The following is a 21,675-nucleotide window of genomic DNA, read 5'->3' on the forward strand; positions in this document are numbered from 1 at the left end:
AGCGCGGTCCTATGCCTCTTTTGGGTCGGCGATTCGGGAGGATCGAGCATTTCCCGGGGGGAGGGCCGATAAGGATATAATGACAAGTCCGATAAGCCTTACTTACGTAGGTGTATGCAGCTAGTTGGACAAGCTATGCAGACCGGCGTGAATATGCCGAAGGCGCGGCGGGTTGGAACTTGGCGGTCTCCTGGGAAGTTTGCGGGTGGGCGAGCGGCTAAAGGAACCACCTAGGTAAAGGTAGAAAATGTAGGCGCCTATGTGCATTTTCCCCGCGAAGTTGTATTTGTCGAGATGTTTCCCCGCTCCGAACTGCTGCGCGAATTCGGGTGCCTGATCTGGGCGTCGGTCACGGCCTTCAGGTCGACCTGTACGGCTTTCCTGGGGGAATCCTGGGTCCCGCCATCGCGCTTGGCTTGCCTGGCCATCTCCGGCTAATCTGGGACCCGGTTCCATGGCCTGCCTTGCGGTCCTGGGGACCTCAGTGCTCGCGCTCCCTTCCCCTGGAGACTCGCTCATCGGCATAGGTCGTCCAGCTCGAACGATACCTTTTCAGCTACCCATAATCTGGTGCATTCCTGTACCGTATCTGGCTAGGAGGCCAACCTGGCCGTGCGATTCCATCTTCTCGGAGTTGGCACGTTGCATGGACTTGGGTGGGCTGAAGCTGACCGGGTTTTTGAATCGCCGGGTATTCCGGCTAGGTTTGACCGCGCTCCAGACGCGCTTGGGTTGTGGTAGGGCGGGACGCATCGTAGATGAAATATGCGAGACCCCAACTGCGATGGCCGTGATACGGTCGTCATATCGCTAACCTTTCAGTGCGAGCATGTGCATGCATGTATGCTCTATGCGAGTCGTTGCCAAAGATGTCGTCGCCACTATCGCATAGCTCTCCTGTATCTACCTACCTACCTAGGTAGGTAGGTAGGTAGGTACCTCATAGATAGGTATACGTATATACCTACATGGAAGTCCTATCAAATCCTTGTTTCCCGGATGGAGGAGGAGACCCTAGATGAGGCCCCTTTGTTCTAAGGGGGTCGTATTGGGAGATCAGGCAAGGCTGCTCGTACCCCGTTCAATGACACGGCGGAGATACCGATACGGACGGCGTGCATTCTAGCCGTGAGTGTCGGCCAGTTGGAAATACGTAGAGGCTACCTTCAAACGTAGCATCAGCTTAGCTTATCCGGCTGATAGGTCCCGGATCAGGTTTATCAGACCCCTAATTTATTGAACGCCTTCGTCTACCTGACCAAGCTTATGGAGCATTCTTGCTTGCGTGGGTTATTTAGGTACCTAGCCCGTGAATGGCTGGATAGATTTGTAAGTGGGCTGCAGGTAGTCTGGGCGTCGGACATAAAATGTCTCCTACCTTAGGTACCTAGAGGTCAGGTAGGTACTTAGGTAGGTAGAGGTACCTCTCATGCATACACCAATCTCCGTATAGGTACATGACCCTATGCCACTTGCTACATATAGGTACTCCAGGAGCTAAAATGATACACTATACCGAACCAGGTAGGTACAATATCCCGTATGTACCTCCTACCTAGGTACCGTAGGTAACGTATATTCATACATCAAGTACCTGCATATATACATGTCTCCTATGCATTTTATCTAAGAAATACCTAGGTACCTACCTAGGTAGCCAGGTAGGTAGGAGGTAGGTAGGTCGGTAGGTATCTTGAGAAGAGGGAAAAAAAGGAAAAAAAGAGAAAACAAAAAACTCCCCCCAAAAACCAGATGGGTACTTACAGTGAATGTTCTCCCTCCTAACTTCTCCCAGCGCCTTGTCATTTTATACCTTACTTCTTCCCCCGTCTCTCCTTCGTCGAGTTCTTTATCTTTTATCTCTCCCCGCCCCCTGCCTCGCTCGTTGCGACCCTTGAGCATCCAACATTGAAGCCTTTCTCTACGTCGTACTCCACCATCATCTTACCAATCGGCTCACTGATATACCGGCCACCTACGATTTCTACGGTGGATTTCCTAAGGTCAATACCGAATTCTACTATTACACGGTACAGCTCTCTCTATATCCTTGGTACCTTGCCGTAACCGCCGACGCCCGCTCGCCCTCCGTTCCATTGGGGACGCTCACGGCTCTAGGACGTGTTACTGCCGATATTTTTCCTGTTACGCGACGCGACCTGGCAGATCCTCCTTGCACCTGATCGCCCTTTGCGAGTTTCTTTATCGCAACTCCTCCCCACTACCGCAGTTTTAGTCTCGAGTCTTCTCGAGACGTTATAATTCCATCACCACGGCGTCCCCCACGACACTGGAACTACCGCAGGCGGACACCGGTCTGCCGCCAATCGCCTCGCCGATCCCGACACGCACCTCGTCCCCGTCATCGCCACCTATCCAACCAGCCATGGAGGAAGAGGCCACCGTACCATTACCGGCAAACCTCGAGCCGATATCACGTCCGAGTTCGACCTCGACGACGGCCTCGGCTGTCCAAAAACTCGCTGTTCCTGCCGTGGCTGCGCTGGCGGCTGCCGGCGGTTCGGTGACTAGTTCGCCACAACTGAGGTGAGTTCACCATACCCAACAAGCACGGGCAACTCCGCCATGTCCGAGTTTTTAAGAGGAAGGGAGTTGTAGTTTTAGGGATTGCGAGAATTCCTCGTTCCTAGAGAAACTTGCGACCTCGTCCACCTCTGCCGGATATATTTCACGTAGGGGAAGGCCGGAGCATTTTGAGATCTGCTCTTGGCGATGACTTTGGCCGGAGTAGCATCGATTTAAGAATGCACGTGTCTCTCTGGCGCGAAGTGATGGTAGAGGGGTTACGGATATGGATAATTCAGCACCCGCCTCCTCAACCTCAACGATAACCTTGTAGCGGCAATCCTGTCGGCCACGCCGCTAAACCCGTGGGGCACGAGTTACTGACTTTCGAATATCATACTCTCTAGAGCCACAAATCTGCCGGCGCCTCCTCCGAATACAAATTCCTCGCCCGCGGCTCATGCACCGACACCTTCCGGCAACCTGGTACGTCCTACGCCATTTCCATCAAATAACAAACGCCCTCCTAGACAACCTCCCTCCTCCCTCCTCCCTCCTCTCCCCTCCCTTCATTCCATCCAACACACTTATCTTACTGCCTCAACGGGTCGAGCTGCGTAAGAGAGAGCTGCGTGGCAAAGTTGTCGCATACTCCTCACAGCTGATGGTGGTGGAGGCTACGTACCCTACCTGTGGGACGAAAGCAGCAAAGCTCCGTCACCGTTGACATGGAAATTTTTTCCCCGTGATTTTTAATTCGTGCATGGTCCTTTTTTTTCCCCCTTGCCTACGAGAGGTCCGTCTAGTCCAATGCCGGGATCCCACTGCGGTACTAGGGTACATATACCTATGTACCCTAGTACATCTCTCGGCCCGCTCATAGACCATGGTAATCTGTGATTGGTTGTGAGCTTATCAGCGCCCACCTAATGGAATTCCTCAATCCTGCTCTATCTTCTATATCTTTATCTCTCTATCTCTATCTCTATCGATCAATCCACCTAATCTATCTCTTCCTATCGATACATCATCTCCGTGGATGTCCTCTACCCAGTCAAATCCCCCATTCACCTTCTGAACGTCTCCTACATTACCTAGGAGCGAGATGATGGCATCGCATCCTACCACCGCTTCTGCGGCTGCTAACCACGAGATCCAATCCACACAGCCGACCTGTCAGAATTGCGGTACTTCGACCACTCCGCTATGGCGCCGCGACGAGATGGGCTCGGTTCTATGCAATGCCTGTGGCTTGTTCCTGAAGTTGCACGGCCGCGCGCGCCCGATATCGTTGAAGACCGACGTTATCAAGAGCCGAAACCGCGTCAAGACAATGCGACCGGACATGCAGGTGAAGAAGAAGGTAACAAGAGAGCTCCTTTGACCAACCCCGCCCGCGCGTCACGAATGCTGACTGCCCCGTCCAGCAGAGCCTCCCTGCAGCCGCCAGCACCAACGGTAATGGCTTTCAAGTCCACGACAGTGCGACCGCTGCTGCACTCGCTGTCGTCCGCGCAACCCAACAAAAAGCAACCAACGGAAATGGCCACGGTACAGACTCGCCCGTGTCGCGCACTGCGACCCCAACTCTATATGACCCCCATCTGACTGCGTTCCAAGTTATGGATCATTTCCAATCTGATCTCCCCCAGTACCCTCTCCCCGGTGGTTCTCCCGGCCACGAGGCGTCCCCAATGAACGGTGACCAGCCGCCCATGGAGGTCCCCCAGACCCATGAGCAGCTTTTGGCCGCCAACTCGAGCCTGAAGACGCGCGTTAGCGAGCTGGAGCTGGTCATCGAGCTGTATCGAGGCCGATTGCAACAATTGGAACAGGACAACCAGACTGCCGACAACTACCGTCATTCGGCCGAGGTGTCTGCGAAGGAGGCTGCTACGGAGCGCATGCAACGCGAAGACATTCAGCGGCAGCTGGAGGATAGCCATCGGCGGGAGAACAACCTGAAGAGACGATTGGATGAGATGGAGCAGGAGAATCAGGAGCTGAAGGGCAAGTTAGAAGACTCGGAATCCGAACGGGCAGCGAAGAAGCCGAAGCTCGACGAAACAAAAGCCGAAGAGACGGAGGTTCCAATGCCGCAGTCCGCCTCTTAGGCAACTAACGGCGCGTCCGTTTTGTTTCATTTTTCGTGTCATACCTTGCCGATACCTTCCTGCAATCCATTCCTATTCTACCTGTATCAGTACTTTAGTAGTATTGTTTCCCTTGGGATTTCCTTGGTGCAGAAGTCGAGAGGTAGGAAAGGTACGGTGGTACTTGGAGGGCTTGGGTCGACTTGTGGCTTCTCTAATCATAGGTGGATGTGGGACGGTATATCAAGCCGCGACGGCTCGTCGGGTCCATACGTGTTCTTACGTAGTGGATTGGGGGTTATCTTTCATGACGATGAGGAGGGGTGAATGGCTTGGTCTTCGATGGCTATCAGACTCGAGGTAGCCCGCGAGGAGGAAATAGGGAGTACGAATGGAGTTCTACAGGAGTTACCAAAGCTCGCCGGGCATTACGTGCTGCCGGCTAATGGTCAATAAAAGTTGATTGCGTTTCCCGACGATGATTTCATAAGGAGAGAGAACGGCGAGACTGAAAGACCTTTGACAATAAAACTTGTGATGTTGGGGGGGGGGGGGGGGTTCACTATCTAACCATCTAGCATTTATGGCTGTAGAACCAACGTGCTCCACGCTCAGATCCCGTACAGATTTACATAGGTATATAAGCCGTTCCCCAGCGAGACGTATTCATTGCTTAGATTGGCTTTTTTGAATATCTCTCCCCCCTCGAGATGTTGAGAGGTTAGCATGTATCCGCTCCTAACGCTGAGCGAGAAAGAACTCCGAACGTTCCATATTGGTTGGTCGGCCGACCGGTCGCACATAGGTATATGCGCACACTCCTTCACTGCATACGACCTCTACTTTCGACACCACGCCGCCTCTCTCTTTCTCCCTCCCTCCCTCTCTCTTTTTTTTTTCTTTCTCCCGCACCCTCACCTGCCATCCTCTACGTTGTGGTCGTCATCCAGCGTCTCCCGGCGCGTCTGGGTCTTGGCGGGGCCGAACCCCATCAGCTCGCCGACGAAGCCGCCGGGCTTGGGGACGGGGCACTCCCTGGCGCCGGGGGTCTTCCTGGCGCCGGGGGCGGCGGCGGTGGTGGCGATGGCGATGGCGTCGTCGTCGCCGTCCTCTTCCCGGCCCGGCTGGGGCGCTCGTCGCGGCCGCCGGCGCCGCGCCCCGTCCGAGTCCGCGTACGCCACGCGCGGCGCCGGGCACGGCAGGATGTGCGGCAGCGCGACGACGAAGAAGCTCGCGGCGACGGTGGTGGCGAAGAGTGACGAGGTCATGCGCGACCGGGGGTGCAGGTGCGGCGGCATGGCGGGGGCGGGCGAGACGGGGTAGGTCGGTAGGTAGGTAGGTCGGTGGGGAGAGGAGGTGTTCTCGCTCTCTTTTTTTTTCTTTCTTCTCTCCCCTGCCCTGGCCTTGCCTTTTTGACGGGCGGGAGGCGCGAGAGACGGGGCCGGCTGAAGCTCAGTCGGATGGCGAGGAACTGCACATTGCGGCGTTTGGGTTAGTTGGGTGGGTTTGCAGGAGGGGGGGAATGGGCGTGAGGATGTGTGTAGAGGGAGAGCAGCCCGACCCGACCTACTTACCTATGGTACGCTGCTGCTGCCGCCCGTGAGATCCCGCCGCATGATGTGACGATGAGGGGGAGAGAGGCGCGCACGGTGGGTATCCCGTGGGTTGCAGTCTGGGTAGGCGTGTTTGTGAGCGGTATAAGTGCCTAAGGCATGGGGCTATCCGAACGTCCCATCATGGCAGAGACGAGATAGTACGATGCGCTAGCCTAAGAAAATTGCTTAGGAGGGTCGGTTCCCTACTCGCATTGGGATGGGAGATGCGGATGCAGAAGTCTTGGGTAACCCCAAATGGGAGTTATCTGATTTGCTGTAGCCTACGCTGGGTGGGCCGCAACATAGCCCGAGGCTTTGCCGGGCTGGGTGACGGTTTTCAGCCTCAACAGATAACAGCAATAGGCATCTAAAGCACATATGACAGATTCGGGGTTTCTGGCAAAAGCGCAGTCGCTGCAGCACCCATAAAAATGACATAGTTGGTACATGCGGGTGGGTGCGTGAGGCTAGGTACGTACCTCGGGTCCCCAAGTCGCGGCCGACGCCTTGGACTCAATAAGTCGCGCTCAGGGCATCTTCTAATTTTGGACTCCGCCGGCCTGCCGCACGCGACGAAGCCGTTGTCTGTACCGCACCGCACCACACAGCACCGCGCATGCACACCCATCTCTCCCTCATTCGTGAATACCGACCAACCTCAGCTGCATTCTATTTGTGTGTTCCTGCGTTATATACCTGCTGTCAAGGGTTCCCTCCTTGCGCCCTCTGCATACTCCCTATCTGCCTCCCGCCCGGCTTTTCCCACCCTTCACATCTGTTGCGAACTGCCACCCACCCGTCCAGGCTTGGACAACCGTTAGGGAGGCGCACAGGCACGCCCTCGATCCCGCATCCTCAAACGAGCCCTCTCCTTCAATACACAAGGCATGATATGAATTCGAGAGCCGGTCCAGCTTAGTATCCGTTCCAGGCTCCGTCCTAGCCTCCCCAACAGCTTCATCTGGTATCGCCTAGCCGAGCATAATCCCCTCTAGTTTTACCACGTTTGAAGATGAGCGACTTGGACAAGTATGTTGGCTGCGTCACCGGCGGACGCCAACCCCCCTATCCGTCCGCTAACTCGACGTCAACAGAGCCATCGCCCAGCTGCGAGCCTGTCGCCCTATACCTGAAGCGCAAGTCAGAGAGCTGTGCCACAAAGCGCGAGAGCTCTTGATCGAAGAGGGTAACGTTGTCACCGTCACCGCCCCAGTAACGGTACATACACCCCGCCATGGTTCCTGTTGCGCAAGGATGAGGCACCTGCTAACAGACGCGCAGATATGCGGAGATATTCACGGCCAGTTCCATGATTTGATGGAGCTGTTTCGCGTCGGGGGCGACCCTCCAGACACCAATTACCTCTTCATGGGTGCGAATTCTCTTCCGATACCAACAAGACGTTCTATATTTACATATCTAATCAGCTTGCTTCTACACATATAGGTGATTTTGTCGACCGCGGTTTCTACTCGCTAGAATCATTCCTCCTCCTCCTCTGCCTTAAAGTCCGCTATCCCGATCGGATGACACTTATTCGGGGCAACCACGAATCTCGTCAAATAACCACTGTCTACGGCTTCTACGATGAATGCTTGCGGAAATATGGTAGTGCTAACGTATGGCGTTATTGCTGCGATGTGTTCGACTATCTCGCTCTCGGAGCTATCGTCCTCAACGCATCCAGTACCCTCTCGCCCCCTAATGAGGTGACACCTAGCGAGGAGTATACGGAGCAGGACATCGAGATCGAAGTCTGTAATGCGGACGGCGACATCATGAGCCGGTTTACCAGGCGTAACAGCGCCCAGTCTTCCGACCGCGAGCGGAAGAGTCCTAACGGTGCTACGGCCAAGACTGGCCCTCCCGGCGGCGGCGCATCGGGAAGCAGCGGCGGAACCAGTGGCAACCCGACCGGAGCGGTACTCTGCGTGCACGGCGGCCTCTCGCCCCTCATCGACACGGTGGATAAGATTCGACTATTGGATCGTAAGCAAGAGGTGCCTCATGAGGGCGCCATGTGTGACCTCTTGTGGTCGGACCCGGACGAGATCGACGGTTGGGGCCTGTCCCCGCGGGGCGCTGGCTTCCTGTTCGGGGCGGATATTGTCAAGGTATTCAACCATAAGAACGATCTATCGCTCATCGCACGCGCCCACCAGCTCGTCATGGAGGGATTCAAAGAAATGTTCGATGCCAGCATAGTGACGGTGTGGTCGGCCCCCAACTACTGCTACCGGTGCGGAAACGTGGCAGCCGTGCTGGAGCTGTCGGAAGACCCTACTGGAGAGAGCTTCTTCGCGCGCAGCAACGGGGACGTAGGCCGAAGCGACGGCGGCGTGGACGGTATCATTATGGAGACCGACAGGAGGCTGAGGAGCGGCCCGGCCAGGAGGTACCGCGTGTTCCAGGCCGCCCCACAGGATTCTCGCGGGATGCCTGCTAAAAAACCGGTGGCTGACTATTTCCTATGAGGGAATATCCTCGGTAACATGTTCGCCAGTGCGAGAGACGGCATCGATTGTACAATACGAGAGCCAATGAGAGGACGAAAGGGAAGGTATCTCTCATTAGGCGGTCGTGAAAGAGAGCAATTTTGCTCCTTTGGCCTGCTCGATCGTGATACCTCTGTGTCGGAGTTCGGTGGGGTTCATAGGAAAGAGGGAAATAGGTTTTTTTTTTTGCTCTACCGACGATGGCTGGCGGGTTACCTACGATTCCATTTTATCGTGCCCCATTCCCCAGACAATAGAGAGACGAGAGAAAGACATTGGTCTAATGAGTCTTACCGTCGCTATAGCGTCAGCGGTCGTCTACCACCCCTCGTCTACGACTACGAGAGGAGAGGGGAGACGGAATAAATGTATGTAGGTCGAATGCTCGGGTGCTTACGGCCTTCTAGACATGGCAGTAAACGAAGTGATGTCCCACCACGTTACGCAAATACGAAAACGCGTCACGATCGCATCCGTTATCGCGAAACCTAGACATTCCCATACGTGTATACCCTTATATAACCGGTTATAAAAAGGAAAAAAATATGTAGAAATACAGCGGTTCCCCTATCCCATGCTATTCTTCTCATACCAACTGCCATTCTCTCTCTCTCTCTCTCTCTCTCTAACTTCCTAGAAACGCCGACCAGCCATACCCAGCCAGCCAGCCAGCCACCCGCAACCCGTCCGCCCCTCGCCGCACACGCGCGGGCTGTTCTTCTATCTACGACGGCGACCGGGCCTCTCCCCCGCTCCATCAGAGATCCGCGGAGACGAAGTGGCGGGCGGTGATGCCGACGCCGGCGCTGCCGATGATGGGGGAGGGGAAGCCGGGGCGCGCGGTGGACTCGAGGCCGGAGGCGGGGGAGCCGGGGCGCTGGCCGAGCGCGCGCTCGGCCAGGTCCGCCTGCAGGTACGTGGCGATGAGCCAGCGCAGGTCGGGCCAGCCGTCGGAGCCGGGGATCGGCCGCCCGCCGCCGCGCCGCCGGATCGCCACCAGCTTCGATAGGTACGCCGGCTCCGGCTCGGGCTTGCGCGGGGGCGACGCCGCCTCCTCGACGGGCGCGTACGCCGGCTCCGGCTCCGGCTCCGGCGCACGCCGGGGCGCGCGCCCGGCCCGCGGCGGGCGCCGCGGCGGCGGCAGCGGCTCGTCGTAGTTTGATTCGTCCTCTTCGTCCTCGTCCTCGTCCTCGTCCGAGTGGCGCGGCGCCGCCGGCCGCCGCGGCTTCCTGGGCACCCCGTCGCTCGTGCGCTGCCGCCGCCGCTTCTTCAGCGTCTCCTGCTGCTGCGGCGCTGGCTGCCTCGATCCGGGCCGCCTCGACCCTGGCCGCCTCGGTGCTGGCTGCTGTGGCGCTGGCTGCCGCGGCGCAGGCTGCCTCGACCCTGGCCGTCTCGGCGCTGGCTGCTGCAGCGCTGGCTGCTGCGGCGCTGGCCGTCTCGGCGCTGGCTGCTGCGGCGCTGGCCGCCTCGGCGCCGGCGCGCGCGCGCCCGCCTCGCCCCTCCCTAGGTCTTGCCACGGCCGCTGCGGAGCGGGCGCGGGCGGCGGCGGCGAGCGACGGGGCCGCGGCGGCTCCACGGACGTGTACGGCGGCGGCGGCGGGAGCAGCGCCGTGAGCAGCGCCGCCCCGCGCTGTGGCGCGTCCAGCGGCGGCTGCGACTTGTACGGCGGCGGCTGCGACTTCGGCTGCGACGCGTCGCCCTCCCCCCCGCCGTTGTCACCCGGCAGCCTGAGCCCCCGCAGCTTCTCGGGGACCGCGTCGCCGGTGCGCTGCCGCTTCTGCGGCGTCTCCTCCTGCGGCGCTGGTCGCTTCGGTGCCCTCGCGGTAGCTGCGGGTGCGGGAGGCGCCGCGGCGCCGACCCCCCGGGACGGCTGCCCCCGCGCCTGCGCCGTCTCGGCCTGCGGCCTCGGGGCCGGGGCCGGGGCCCGAGCGGGGGTCCGCTGCGGCGCGAAGAAGCCCCTGCCGCCCCTGCCGCCCCTGCCGCCGCCGCCGGCGCGGTGGGTGGGTGGCTGCGCTGCTGGCGAGGCCACGGGCAGCTGAGACGGCTGCTTGGACGGCTGCTTGTCGACGGGGGAGTACCAGGGGACGGCGGGCGCGGCGGGCGGGGGGCCGGCGACGGGCTGGGTCCACGGCGCGCGGCCCGTCCGCGCCAGGTACGCCGCCTGCCGCCACGCGACCATGTTGTGTATGGCGCTCATCCGGTCCGCCCTCTCCGCGGCCGGCAGCGCCTCCAGGTACGCCTCCTCCCCGATCGGCGCCCAGTCCTCCCAGGTCCACGTGCTCGGGTGGCCGGACCTCGTGCCGCGCGCCGCAGACGCGGGCAGAGGGGGCTGGCGAGGGGGCGCTGCCTGCGGGATTTGCGTCCGCGCGGGGGGCGGCGCCTGCGGGACTCTCCTCGGCGCGGGAGCCGGCACCCGCGGGGTCTCCAGGGGGCCGGAACGAGGCGGGAGAGTAAGGAGAGGTCTCAGGGGCTCGATGGGTTCGGAGGACTTGAGGGGCACGGCGGGCTGGGGGCGCGAGACCTCCGGCTCCTCCGCGGCCGAGGGCTGGAAGTCGTCTTCGAACGTCCTCTTGATCGCAGCCATGTTGTCCCGGATGATCTGCCAGTTCTCCCGGGCCCGCTTCACGTCCTTCTGCCTCAGCGGCGGCAGCGTCAACAGGTAGTCTTCAAACCTGATCTCGTGAAGCTCCCGATGCGTCCACGCACGAGAGCTGTAGGCGTCCGAGGCTGGAGTCTTCGGCTGGCTGCCCGCGGAGGCTGGCGTTGTCGGCTGGTTACTCGCGGAGGCTACCGACTGTTTCCACGGCGACGCCAACGGTTGAGAGAGCGTATAACTTCCGGGTCCGGTCTTTCCGATCTGCGTGGGATTGGAGGGTGACGTCGTCAACGTAGGGGCCGGCGTGACCGGCGTGTACGACGCTTGCTTAGCGGTGGCAATCTTGCTGACGGTCTCCACGGTGTTCTTGATGATCCGCCAGTTTTCTTCGACCCGTCTTGTGTTCGCCCTTAGGTGCTGTGGCAGGCCACCTATATAGTCAGAGAGGCTCATGGATCGCAGTTGATTCCAGGCCCAACCGCGAGGGATCGAGAGCGGATCGTACGATGGCGGTCTCTCAGACGGTGTGTTAGGCACTGAGGCTTTCCGTTGGGATGGGAGGGTTTTCGTCTCCATCCGAGGCATATCAGGTAGGCTCCGAGCAGTCGACGGATTATCTTCGGGTGAGAGGCTTGGGTCCGCCTCGAGCGCGTTTCCTATCGCCCGATCATAGGCTAGGGCGAGGGCATCTTCATCCGACCGGAGAGCCGGTGGCTGGGATCTCTTCCAGCCATCATACCCACCCACCTTCAGAAGATTGAACAAGTTCCAAGACCCAGCGTTCCCAGTTCGTGGTTCGTGCTTAACGTCTTCGGAGTCTGTCGGTGGGGACCGTGGGCTTAATCTTACCACCCCGGCAAATATATCGATAGGGCTGGGCTTCGCGAGGTCGAGTTTGGGAGGATTCCGCCCGATCGAAGCTGGGGCGCCGACGAGGACCCTGCTCAGGCCCGGCCTCGGGTGGTCGCCCGGTAGGGGACCGGGAGCTAGACTCGTAATGTCGGTAGGCAAGTCCTTCCTCTCCTCCAATGTCGTGGTCCCGTCCCAATACTCGTGGGGAGGGGGTACGCTGTACCTCATATCCGCACCCCTGCCCACATTTCTGTCCTCCAGGGGATTGACGCTTCGGAGGTTGTGAATCTCTGTGTCCAGCTGCCAGATCATCTGATTCTTAGAGAGGATATCGACGTTGTTTAGCTGGATCTGTTGATATTCGCTAGGGTTTCCTGCGTCAAGATACCTATTCCTCTTCTTTGCCCGATCTAGGGCCTCTAGATACTTATCGCGAGTTGATTCAAGCCACTCGAGTAAGGAGCCATTGAGTTCCCCAGCGGCCCCTCTACCAGACTCACCCAGATCCGCTTCGGATTTTCCGGCTGGCTGCTGGGAGGCCTCCTTCAATGGTTGTTCGGTGGGTTGTAACAATTTTCTTGGGGGCCCCCCAGGCGGCCGCTTTTCTGATTCGGTGAATAACTTTTTGGTTGGTCGTTCAGTTGTCTCAATGGACTCTCCGGTACGTTTTTCTGGACGCTTGTCGGCAGTCTTGGTGTTAGCGGGCTTATATGGCGGAGGAGCATCTGCCAGGTGCTCAGTTGGGGGAATTTCAACCTTGTCATCGTGTAAACCAACGTCCTCCTTATCGTCAACCTTATCGTCAATTCGGGGAATCTCGACCGGCTCGTCAGCCAGGAGAATAGACTCTGGACCCGGAAGTGTCTTCCCGCTGAAGGCCTCCGGGTCTGCGGTAATCCTTTCGATCGCCGTTCGAATATCCCGTATTCGGCATGCCCAGAATCTCTCTAGCCCCTGACGTATTACTACCCGGGTGTTGGCGATTCTCTTTTGTTCGACGCTGCTTATCCAGTAAGCCTGACGGAAAATGTCGTATTCGCGCCACAGCGATTCGTGGTGGATCAGCGTTCGTAAATAGACCGCCTCGGCTTGCAGAGCGTCGATAAACGAGATTTCACCCATTTCGAGCAGCCTACTCTGGATGTAAACGCGTATGACTTGGAGCACTCTGAGTTCGAAGACGTCCCTGAGCGCCTCTCCGAACTCCTGGTTCCCCTGGTTCCTGTTCGTAAATCTATATCGCTTCCGTGACACCGCCCCCTCGTCGATGAAAGACTGGAATTGTTGCACTCGAAGTCTCACCGCGTCGGATGATTGCTCGACACGCGTCAAGAGCCTCGTGAGGTTACCAGGTTGCGTAGCCCTTCTGACGGCATTGTATGTGTCCGTATTTCTACTGATCGCGTCGACAAAGTCACTTGAGTGTTTTCCGCGTAACCCGTTTCCCATATCTGTGCCGGGATACATGATGGGTCTCTTATTTTGAAGTTCGTCGACATTCTGGGGTAATTCTTTGGTCTGTACCTCGGAATCCCGGCGAAGCTGATCCCATTCCGCGCGGGGTCTTGTCCATGCGATTCCGATGCTCTGCTTGAAGGCGCTGACACTTGGGGCCGGACTTGACGAGGCGTCGAGTGAACCGGAACCGCCCCTAAGATGCCCTGTATGTGAAGCCGCCTCGCCCGGGTTGATCCCGGCTGCTTCCTGAGGGCTCAAGCCACCCCCTAGTCGTGCTTTGAATTCGTTGAATCCTTCGTTTTCACCACTGCCCCGAAAGGCCAGGTGATGACTTCGAATCTCAGGATTCAAGAAGCGGGGAGCAAAGAATCCAGTTTTTATGTCCAACTTAGCGTCATAGAAATCACTATCTGTCTCGATGGCATCTTCTATACGGTCCTCAAGCCCGATGACGTAGAGGGCGGTACTAAGGAACGCGCGCGCTGCATCCGTCTCTTCTGGTGTCCCGTTAAATGGCGGGTTATCCTTGTAGTAATCCTCCGCTGCGGATACCGTATCCAGAAACCCTTGGTTGATAAGAAGCCGTTCATTATGCTCGCCGTACCACGGGTTTCCGTCACGTCCTTTCCGCCCCAGAGTGGTCCTGGCTCCCTTTGCACCCCGCTTTTGAGTGCCCCTGACCGCGATAGCAGCAGCAGCAAGAGGATCGGCATCGGCATCTGAGCCATCTGAGTCCTCTGGCAACTCGGGAGTCGGAGCGTCTTCATTCGGATCCTCGACGGGGCCATCGCTATGTGCCCTGACTTCGAGGGGGTCCCGAGCCGAAGTGTAGCCCGCAGAGGTCTCTGGGATCGAGGGATAAGCCGTGCTCGATTCTCCCGTCAACCTTCGCCTTCTGCTCGACGGGAGAGGTCTCGTTGCCTCGGCCTGGGGGGGGTCTGGTAAGCCTAGGGCTTCCTCGGTTAGGAAGTCATACAATGACTCGAACCGAGGCGGGATTTCTAGGTCACCACGGGCGTTAGTGGAGACATCGATATTTTCTAGTTTTTGGCGGAGCCATATGGAACTCTCAGCCCGTTGGGCACCTTGTCCCCAGTCAATAATTCTCCGGCATCCCTGTAAGAGATCATTCATTCTCTCGAGAAGGGTGTGAAAGGATTGACGGAGCGACTGGAGTCTTTCGTATAGGGCGGTTATCTTGATGCTCTGTGCTCCCTCTGCGCCCCGAATCTTTGTATACGTATTCTGCACTTCTCCGAAGATCGAGTCTACATCGACCAAGTCGCTGGCTGTGACAGTGTAGTGGTGGTCTAGAAACGCCTTGAAACTACTGGCAGGGATCGCGGTGAGGCGCGCGAACTTCCGCTGTGAAGATAAGAAAGCTTCAAATGACTCTTTCCGTCCCTCCAGCCTTGTTTCGTAGGCGCCGACACGTTCTTGTACGCTGTCATGCGAATCGATAACCTCCTCGGCGCGATCCATTGTGGTCGTTTCGGCTAGGTGGCATACGCCACTTCCGTCGGTATTTCCCCCTCGGATAGTTAGTGAGGAGCCTCTCAACTAGTTTTGCAAGAGGATAAGGCCGCCGGGGTACAGTGACGATCTGGGTTTGGTACAAGGGTATATTTCAGAGCAATAATAAACTCGATGACTGAAGAGGTGTTCGGAAAGCCCTGTAAGCTGGTCGTCGGAAAATGAACCAGTTAAGCAGAACCCGGCCGGTAGGTTGTGTAGCCTCACAAATGAAAGGAAAAGAAAATAAAAAAGTCTAAACTTGCAGTATGCTCTCGAGGGTTACGAACAACTATTTGACGTTCTGTATTCTCCATCTTGTAGACAATTCGGGTGCAGACAAAGAGATGGTACTCGGCTTTGAACATAACGAAATCCCATCAATCTCTCTGAAAACAGCCTTCGGTCGGAAGCCCCAGTGTTCGCTTTCGTAGTTATTGTCTGTAGAAAAGAAATGTCTCAGCCGTTACAAGACAAAGACCCATGTCGTAGTTTTCTCCCGAGAGGCCAAATGCGGTTGGCTGTAGACATTGTCTCTGGAATGTGGGTTTGAATCGTCTAAGCGGTAGTGTAATATCTGACTAGGACCATTCCTATGCGAGGCGAATTCGTTTAATATTAGTATGCTGCTTTCGATGCCTCGATATTTATCACGTACATTGGCGCGGTCTCTGCCTCTCTCACGTCACACGATAATAGAGGAGCAATTTCCATTTATATAGCCGGCTTGGTAAGCCCCGCCTGGTGAACATGTTAGGTGACCCGTGCTGCCATATTGCACCTCGTTAGGATATTTCTCAGGAGTGAAAATTTTCTGGTCTTTATGTGTGGTGGTCGTGAATATGCTAGGCGTTGAAACAGAACTGTTAGCCCTCCTGGACGGAGACAGGAGGCTTGGGTATGAATCTGCAAGGTCGTTTTCCTCGAAACGCGGCTGGAAGTTCGGATCGTGCCCGCAGTACATGAAATCTTGACCACTTGGGTTCGCGCCAAGCCGGAATGCTGAAACAAGTGAAGGCCTATCCGGGGGCACAGCGAACTCCGCCGGTGGTTCACCTAGGGGTTGGCTGGGGCCAGTGCCAGGTACGAAAGGTCGTGAATATCTTTGAGGTTCGAACTCGAAGAGAATCGGCTCTGACAACGCCGGACTAGTTGGCAACTGGGCCTGCGTGCTAGTCTTAGGAGGTAGTACTTCGAGTTTCTCCTGACTAGGCCCCATGGGGGTGACGAATCCGTTTCCGGCGTTACTGTATATAGTAGCAACTGGTGCAGGGGCCGCCGTATGTGGGCTAGAGTCAAACCGTGTCGGCTGGCGAGGTGCTAAGAGGAGTTCCAACGTCTGAACCGTGTCTTCGGGGCCATCTGGGTGGCTGGGCGTATGGACTTCAGTCGGGTCAAGGCTACCGGTGTGGAGGAAATTAGTAATCCGCTCGTTACGGAATCCTATGCTGTTGAGTAAGATCCGCATCTTTTTGTTGTCTTCGAGGACTCTTCGAGCGGCTTGCTGGATCTCGAAGGACGCCTCGATGCCTTGTAGTTCGCAAATCCTCAGCCGCTTTTCGAGCTCCTGTACATATTCCTTTCGCCGGGCGCGAGATCTCCGTTGGTTATCCCGAACCCTCGTGAGGTTCGCTTTGTCCTGCGAAACCATGTTGACCCAAAGAGGTCCGTTGATCTTTTGACACTACTGATAGATCGATTGTCTTCGGCAACTGATCGCCCAGGTAGGATATGCCTTCTTATATCGAGCTTCCCGCTCCTGTTTAGCTGTCCAAGGACACGACGACAGACTTCAGCTAGCACTACCCTACAAAATATTGATAGTCTGTGGCGAGGCGTTTTCCTCGTGTGCGGGCAATCTTCGCTACGCAGTAGTGGAGCCTCGAGACGAAATCAACAACGGAAAGAGATAACGAAGATACTAATTTACGGTGGTTACGAGGCCCCTAAAGATTGTCCTCGAAACTGGTGTCTAGATATCCAATTAATTAGCGTACATGGACACCAGTGTCAGCTAGTCTCATTCCCAGATAGCTGGAGGGTGAGTACTTTTACATGATATCACCCGGTGTGCTCGTAACTAGGGACCATTATGTTGACCAGTGACAGTCGAGGAGTCAAAAAAAGCATCTCAGCCTGCATGGGGTCGGCTCCGGCAATCGAGAGAGGTAGGGTGCGTAGGGCTTCTTGACCGACTGGCTTGATGTTGTGGTGGGATATACCGACACCCATCTCAGCCAACCCGCCCCGTAGGCGGATTTTTCCTCTAGTAGAGCCGGATTCCACGGACCTTATCCCAGTACCAAGTTTCCCAATGTCTAAGAATTATACTCTACTAATGACTGAGCTCTGGGAGCCATGCCCATGGAGATGGGATCACGAGATAGCTGCGGGATGCGCCTCTTAATCCGGAATCCGCCATGGCGTTGTAATACGTCCCCGCATGGGCCGTATTCCTCTGGCCACGCGTTACACCTGGACAACTCGCTTGGTGGTAGCCACGCCCATGGGACGTCAACTAGGTGCTATTTCTTTTTCTTTTCTTTGACGAGGTGGGTCGAAGATCTAATGTGGCTGCCTCTTGCAGAAGGCCGATTTGCGCGGATGAGGTTGAAACCGCGAAAAGTTGGAAGAAGTTGGATCGAAGGTGACAGCGGCGCTGTGGTGTTTCCTGTCTACAGAAATCACGAAATGCCTTCTCACTCATCTGTTGAGGAGGGCATAATCGATACTGCCATTCCTCTGAGGCCGCCATGGTTATTGGCGGAAGCTGAACACAGTATGCTACCACGCCGGCATACCTCGGCACTAGAGAGCAGAGTGCAGGAGGTGGAGAGAGTAGATTACAAGATAGTCAAGCATGTTGTACCCAGCACTATAATAACCTATCAACAAGTGATCAGCGGTTGCGTGCATAAAAGGAAACCACCGACGGGATATTCTACGGTGGCTTGATGTCTCAGATCTCACAAGCCAAACATTGCCTTTGTTGTTGAGTAATCTGCATCATGGGTTAGGCGGTGAACTTGCATGCCTGAGATATGGGCATCCGGAGGCAGATCTACGGATGATGCACAATGCCTATGCGGGAAAGCCCACCAAGCCGACGGACCAGCTTGACTCGCAAAAGCAAGGTCGAGAAGCATCCAGCCTATGGCGCCGCACTCCGAGCAAGCAGGCATCTCTCTCTGTTACCGGGAAGACTGCCCAAGCCGCAACACCCAACCCGCACGTGGGTAGCATGAATGTGTAGGGAGAACGGTATGCCGCATCTCCTCAGTTAGCTCCACGATCCCCGGCTCGTAGCTCTCACCGGTAGGTCTTATGCAAGTAGAGATGACAACGGCAGTGTAGAAGCGTAAGGGCCACCAGCAACATCCTGCACAAATTCCAACTGGGCCGGCCGGGGGGACACGCAACGGGACGGGATTTCCTGAGGACAGCCGCCTACGCCGAGAGGTAGGTAATGAACCACTTAATACCTATCCCCTTGAGCAAAGTAGTCGAGGCGAGAGATGGGCGTTGCTGCACATCCAATCACTCTCCCATCCCCTCACTCATACCGCCTATTGTATTTGTCTTGTGATAACTTGTCTCTTTTAAGTCAACCGAGGCGGTTTCCTGGCGCCACCGATCAAAGAGCTGGCTGCCATAGGTATTGGAGACATACTTAGCTTCTTATTGCCCTGGAGTATGTTTAAAGTTGCTGGCGTAAACGCAAGGCTTGCACCCAGGATAGAATCTCCGGATCCCAGCAAGGCCCCAGACACACATCCAAAAGGTGATAAATACACCCTCACCTAAGTTGAGTTGCGAGCAATATGGACCTTCTCTGTGTTTTCAATGTGGAGGTTCTAGTTAGCATGTCTTACATTCGATCATGTGAAAACCCCTAACATCACCGGGTCCTAGTCCCGGGATTAGGAGGTCTAAAGTTGGCTTTAGGCGTGATCTTCAGCAACATGTTCGATGTTTTCCTAGGAGCTTGGCCGATATTCACTATTCTTATCCCCCCCCCTCCCCTCTTCTCGTCTCGATCAATTATTATTTCCTAGATGGGAGTGAGGATGTATGTCACACGGGGATGGAACCCTGCCCTAATAATCAGGCTATAGAGGTCAGGAGGATAACATCGGGTATTAAGGTCGCCTCTTCGGCGACCTACCAAGAAAAGTCCTAAATAAGCTACGGATAGCTTCGGCATTAAAAATACTAAGGTACTAAGGTACGGAAGTACTTTAGGAAATATATTAAAACGCGAAAGGGACTAGGAAACTAAGAAAGGATAAGGACTAAAGAGACCTCCTATAGAATTATTAATTAAATTAAACCTATTTTAAGTATATCCCTTTATTATAAATAATTCTATACTATTCTTACCTTATAATTTTATTATAAATTAATAATAGGAAAAGCCTACGCCTAAGCCTACGTCCTACGTAACCGCCGCCTCGGTACTATTACTACCCGATCGGTTTAAGCCTTCTACGGAAGAACCGTAGGACTTCCTACTCCCGCGGACTACTACCTCCGGGCTAGCGTCGATCTCTATAACGAAGGTAGCCTAGATAATAGCTACGATTAATAAATTAAAGGCCGTAATAATAAAATTAAAAACAAAAGACGCTAAACGAGCTACCCCGGCGCCTTAGCCGAAATTAATCCCCGAACCGACCGATAAATCCCTCGTAGTATACTAACCTTAAGAATACGAGGTAGTTATAACTAATGCTCCGGAAATCGCGAACTTAGGAGTAGTTATACGAAACCTTTCGTAATAAATCGTAAATTTATATAAGTAAATAAAATAAGCCTATTAAAGCCTAGTAATATTAACTAATTAAATCGACGTAAGACATCGGTAAAGTACGATTTTAAAAGAGTAATACGAATAATTACGATAGCTTTACTAAACCGCTACGGCTATATAAGCTACCGGTATCTAAACTATAAAGATATAGATCTAGGAGTTCTAGAAGTAGGTCGTAAAGTAAAGTACCTACTTCGTATAAAACGTATAGGAAACCGTAGCTAAGTTTACCCGATAAAATAAAGTACGAACGGCCGCTATAAACTAACTTCGAGACGCCGTATTCCAGAACTAACGAGCCTTAACCTAATTACGCGAGAAATATAATAAGTTAATAACGGACGTTAGCTCTTAAGTTACGTAAAAGGATAAATAGATTAACGAAATCCTTAGTAAGGAATATCTTATTCCCGGGGCTATAAAGGAAAAAACCTAGCTAATTAAGAACGACCTTAAGGCTTACGCGATTAATTTAATTAAGAAATACTAATAACGACGATTAAATAATAAGCTAACGGATATCGAATCTATTATTATCGAAGCTAGTTAAAAGGTAAGGATACCGATTCCCGCGCCGGCTACCCGTATTACGATAGCCTTAACCGGGAAATATACTAATAGCGAGGCTAGAATAAGGGAAATTATTTCCGACGGCGTACTATAAGATACCGCGGCTAAACGTACCGCTATACGCGCGCGGGCCTGCTTTTAAAATACGGCCGTAGGAGCCTTTATATTAAGAAAAGCCGGGTAGGGACTACCGTAACCGCTAAGGACCCCGCGGAATACCTTAAAAGACCTAAGGAATTCCGATAATTCGAATGGCTTAAAATCTAGGAACCCGTAAAGGCCGCGACGCCTATCCGGTACCTTTAAAGAACCTTAAGAGCCTCTCGACCCGGCCGAAGAACGTATAATTCGGGCCTAAACTAAAGCTATAAATAATCGACGAAGTATTACGGTAACGACTAACCTAGTATACCTTATTAAGCCTACGGCTTATAACGGTAAGGACTTAGCTAAGTTCCGATTATAGTAAATTAAGGTTAAGTCTTACCTTAAAACCTATAAAGAAAGTTTTACCCGGGACGTTTAAAAGATTAACTAAATAAGATCGATACTTACCGAAAAGGCCTAGCTTTAATATTAATAACGATTAGCCTAGGTAAAGAGGTTAATAATCGTAAATACTTAGGTAAGGTATTCCTAAGCCTTTTAAAAACGATTTAAAGACCCCGCCGAACGATATCGTAATTCCAAAAAAATATAAGAGCTTAAGTATTAAGGAAACGTTTCCTAGTACCTTACCGAACTTATAAATCTTAACGACGTCGTTTAATAATCCGGAACTACCTTCTAAAATTATATCGCCCGTACTTTACCCGATAAAATAATAAAGCTAGTTTATTTACGACTAAGAAATATCCTTAAAAGCGACGAAGCCTTTCTAAGAGTAATTAAAAAAGCTAGCTAAATCTACGAAAATATAATAGCTAACCTAGGGATTTCGGGAAAAGGAAGGTCCGCTTCGTAAAAGGAGCATACGAAAGCGGACTAGTAATAAAGGTAACCCGTAAAAAAGACTCGTTCCCGCTTAAATTAACCGGTAAACGAACGTAAAAGTAAGGATAATAAGAAACCCGCGCCGGTTAAGGATTTACGATAAATAAATAATAAAAAGGCTTTAGCTAGAATTAACTAGGCCGCTATCGATTAACGAAAGAAGGATAAGAAAGCC

The 21,675-nt window shown here is 54.5% G+C and overlaps 6 protein-coding genes across 6 annotated transcripts; 3 read left to right on the top strand and 3 right to left on the bottom strand.

Annotated features, from left to right (window-relative positions):
- The first annotated feature begins 2,188 nt into the window (after positions 1-2,188).
- GGS23DRAFT_280376 (uncharacterized protein) lies at positions 2,189-2,985 on the top strand. Its single transcript, XM_051512548.1, has 3 exons — positions 2,189-2,547; positions 2,614-2,767; positions 2,934-2,985. Exons 1-2 carry the CDS (start codon positions 2,387-2,389, stop codon positions 2,735-2,737), a joined length of 285 nt encoding a protein of 94 aa, XP_051375342.1. The 5' UTR covers positions 2,189-2,386; the 3' UTR covers positions 2,738-2,767; positions 2,934-2,985.
- Positions 2,986-3,027: 42 nt separating this feature from the next.
- Positions 3,028-5,108, top strand: GGS23DRAFT_551369 (uncharacterized protein). Its single transcript, XM_051515343.1, has 2 exons — positions 3,028-3,889; positions 3,954-5,108. Exons 1-2 carry the CDS (start codon positions 3,632-3,634, stop codon positions 4,638-4,640), a joined length of 945 nt encoding a protein of 314 aa, XP_051375343.1. The 5' UTR covers positions 3,028-3,631; the 3' UTR covers positions 4,641-5,108.
- A 39-nt stretch (positions 5,109-5,147) lies between these two features.
- Positions 5,148-6,197, bottom strand: GGS23DRAFT_280358 (uncharacterized protein). Its single transcript, XM_051512547.1, has 2 exons — positions 6,190-6,197; positions 5,148-6,090 (listed from the first exon to the last, which is right to left on the bottom strand). Exon 2 carries the CDS (start codon positions 5,915-5,917, stop codon positions 5,534-5,536), a length of 384 nt encoding a protein of 127 aa, XP_051375344.1. The 5' UTR covers positions 5,918-6,090; positions 6,190-6,197; the 3' UTR covers positions 5,148-5,533.
- Positions 6,198-6,675: 478 nt separating this feature from the next.
- Positions 6,676-9,380, top strand: GGS23DRAFT_551372 (Metallo-dependent phosphatase). The gene is made up of 4 exons (XM_051515344.1): positions 6,676-7,243; positions 7,309-7,432; positions 7,496-7,586; positions 7,661-9,380. The coding sequence occupies exons 1-4, from the start codon at positions 7,227-7,229 to the stop codon at positions 8,686-8,688; spliced, it is 1,260 nt and encodes a 419-aa protein (XP_051375345.1). The 5' UTR covers positions 6,676-7,226; the 3' UTR covers positions 8,689-9,380.
- On the bottom strand, positions 8,944-15,351 carry GGS23DRAFT_615193 (uncharacterized protein). Its single transcript, XM_051520703.1, has one exon. The coding sequence runs from the start codon at positions 15,095-15,097 to the stop codon at positions 9,467-9,469; it is 5,631 nt and encodes a 1,876-aa protein (XP_051375346.1). The 5' UTR covers positions 15,098-15,351; the 3' UTR covers positions 8,944-9,466.
- Positions 15,352-15,388: 37 nt separating this feature from the next.
- On the bottom strand, positions 15,389-17,100 carry GGS23DRAFT_551376 (uncharacterized protein). Its single transcript, XM_051515345.1, has 2 exons — positions 15,786-17,100; positions 15,389-15,720 (listed from the first exon to the last, which is right to left on the bottom strand). The coding sequence occupies exon 1, from the start codon at positions 16,776-16,778 to the stop codon at positions 15,813-15,815; it is 966 nt and encodes a 321-aa protein (XP_051375347.1). The 5' UTR covers positions 16,779-17,100; the 3' UTR covers positions 15,389-15,720; positions 15,786-15,812.
- Between the last annotated feature and the right edge of the window lie 4,575 nt (positions 17,101-21,675).

This window comes from Durotheca rogersii, assembly GCF_024521655.1.
Source record: "Durotheca rogersii strain YMJ 92031201 chromosome Unknown GGS23scaffold_3, whole genome shotgun sequence".
NCBI lineage: Eukaryota > Fungi > Ascomycota > Sordariomycetes > Xylariales > Xylariaceae > Durotheca > Durotheca rogersii.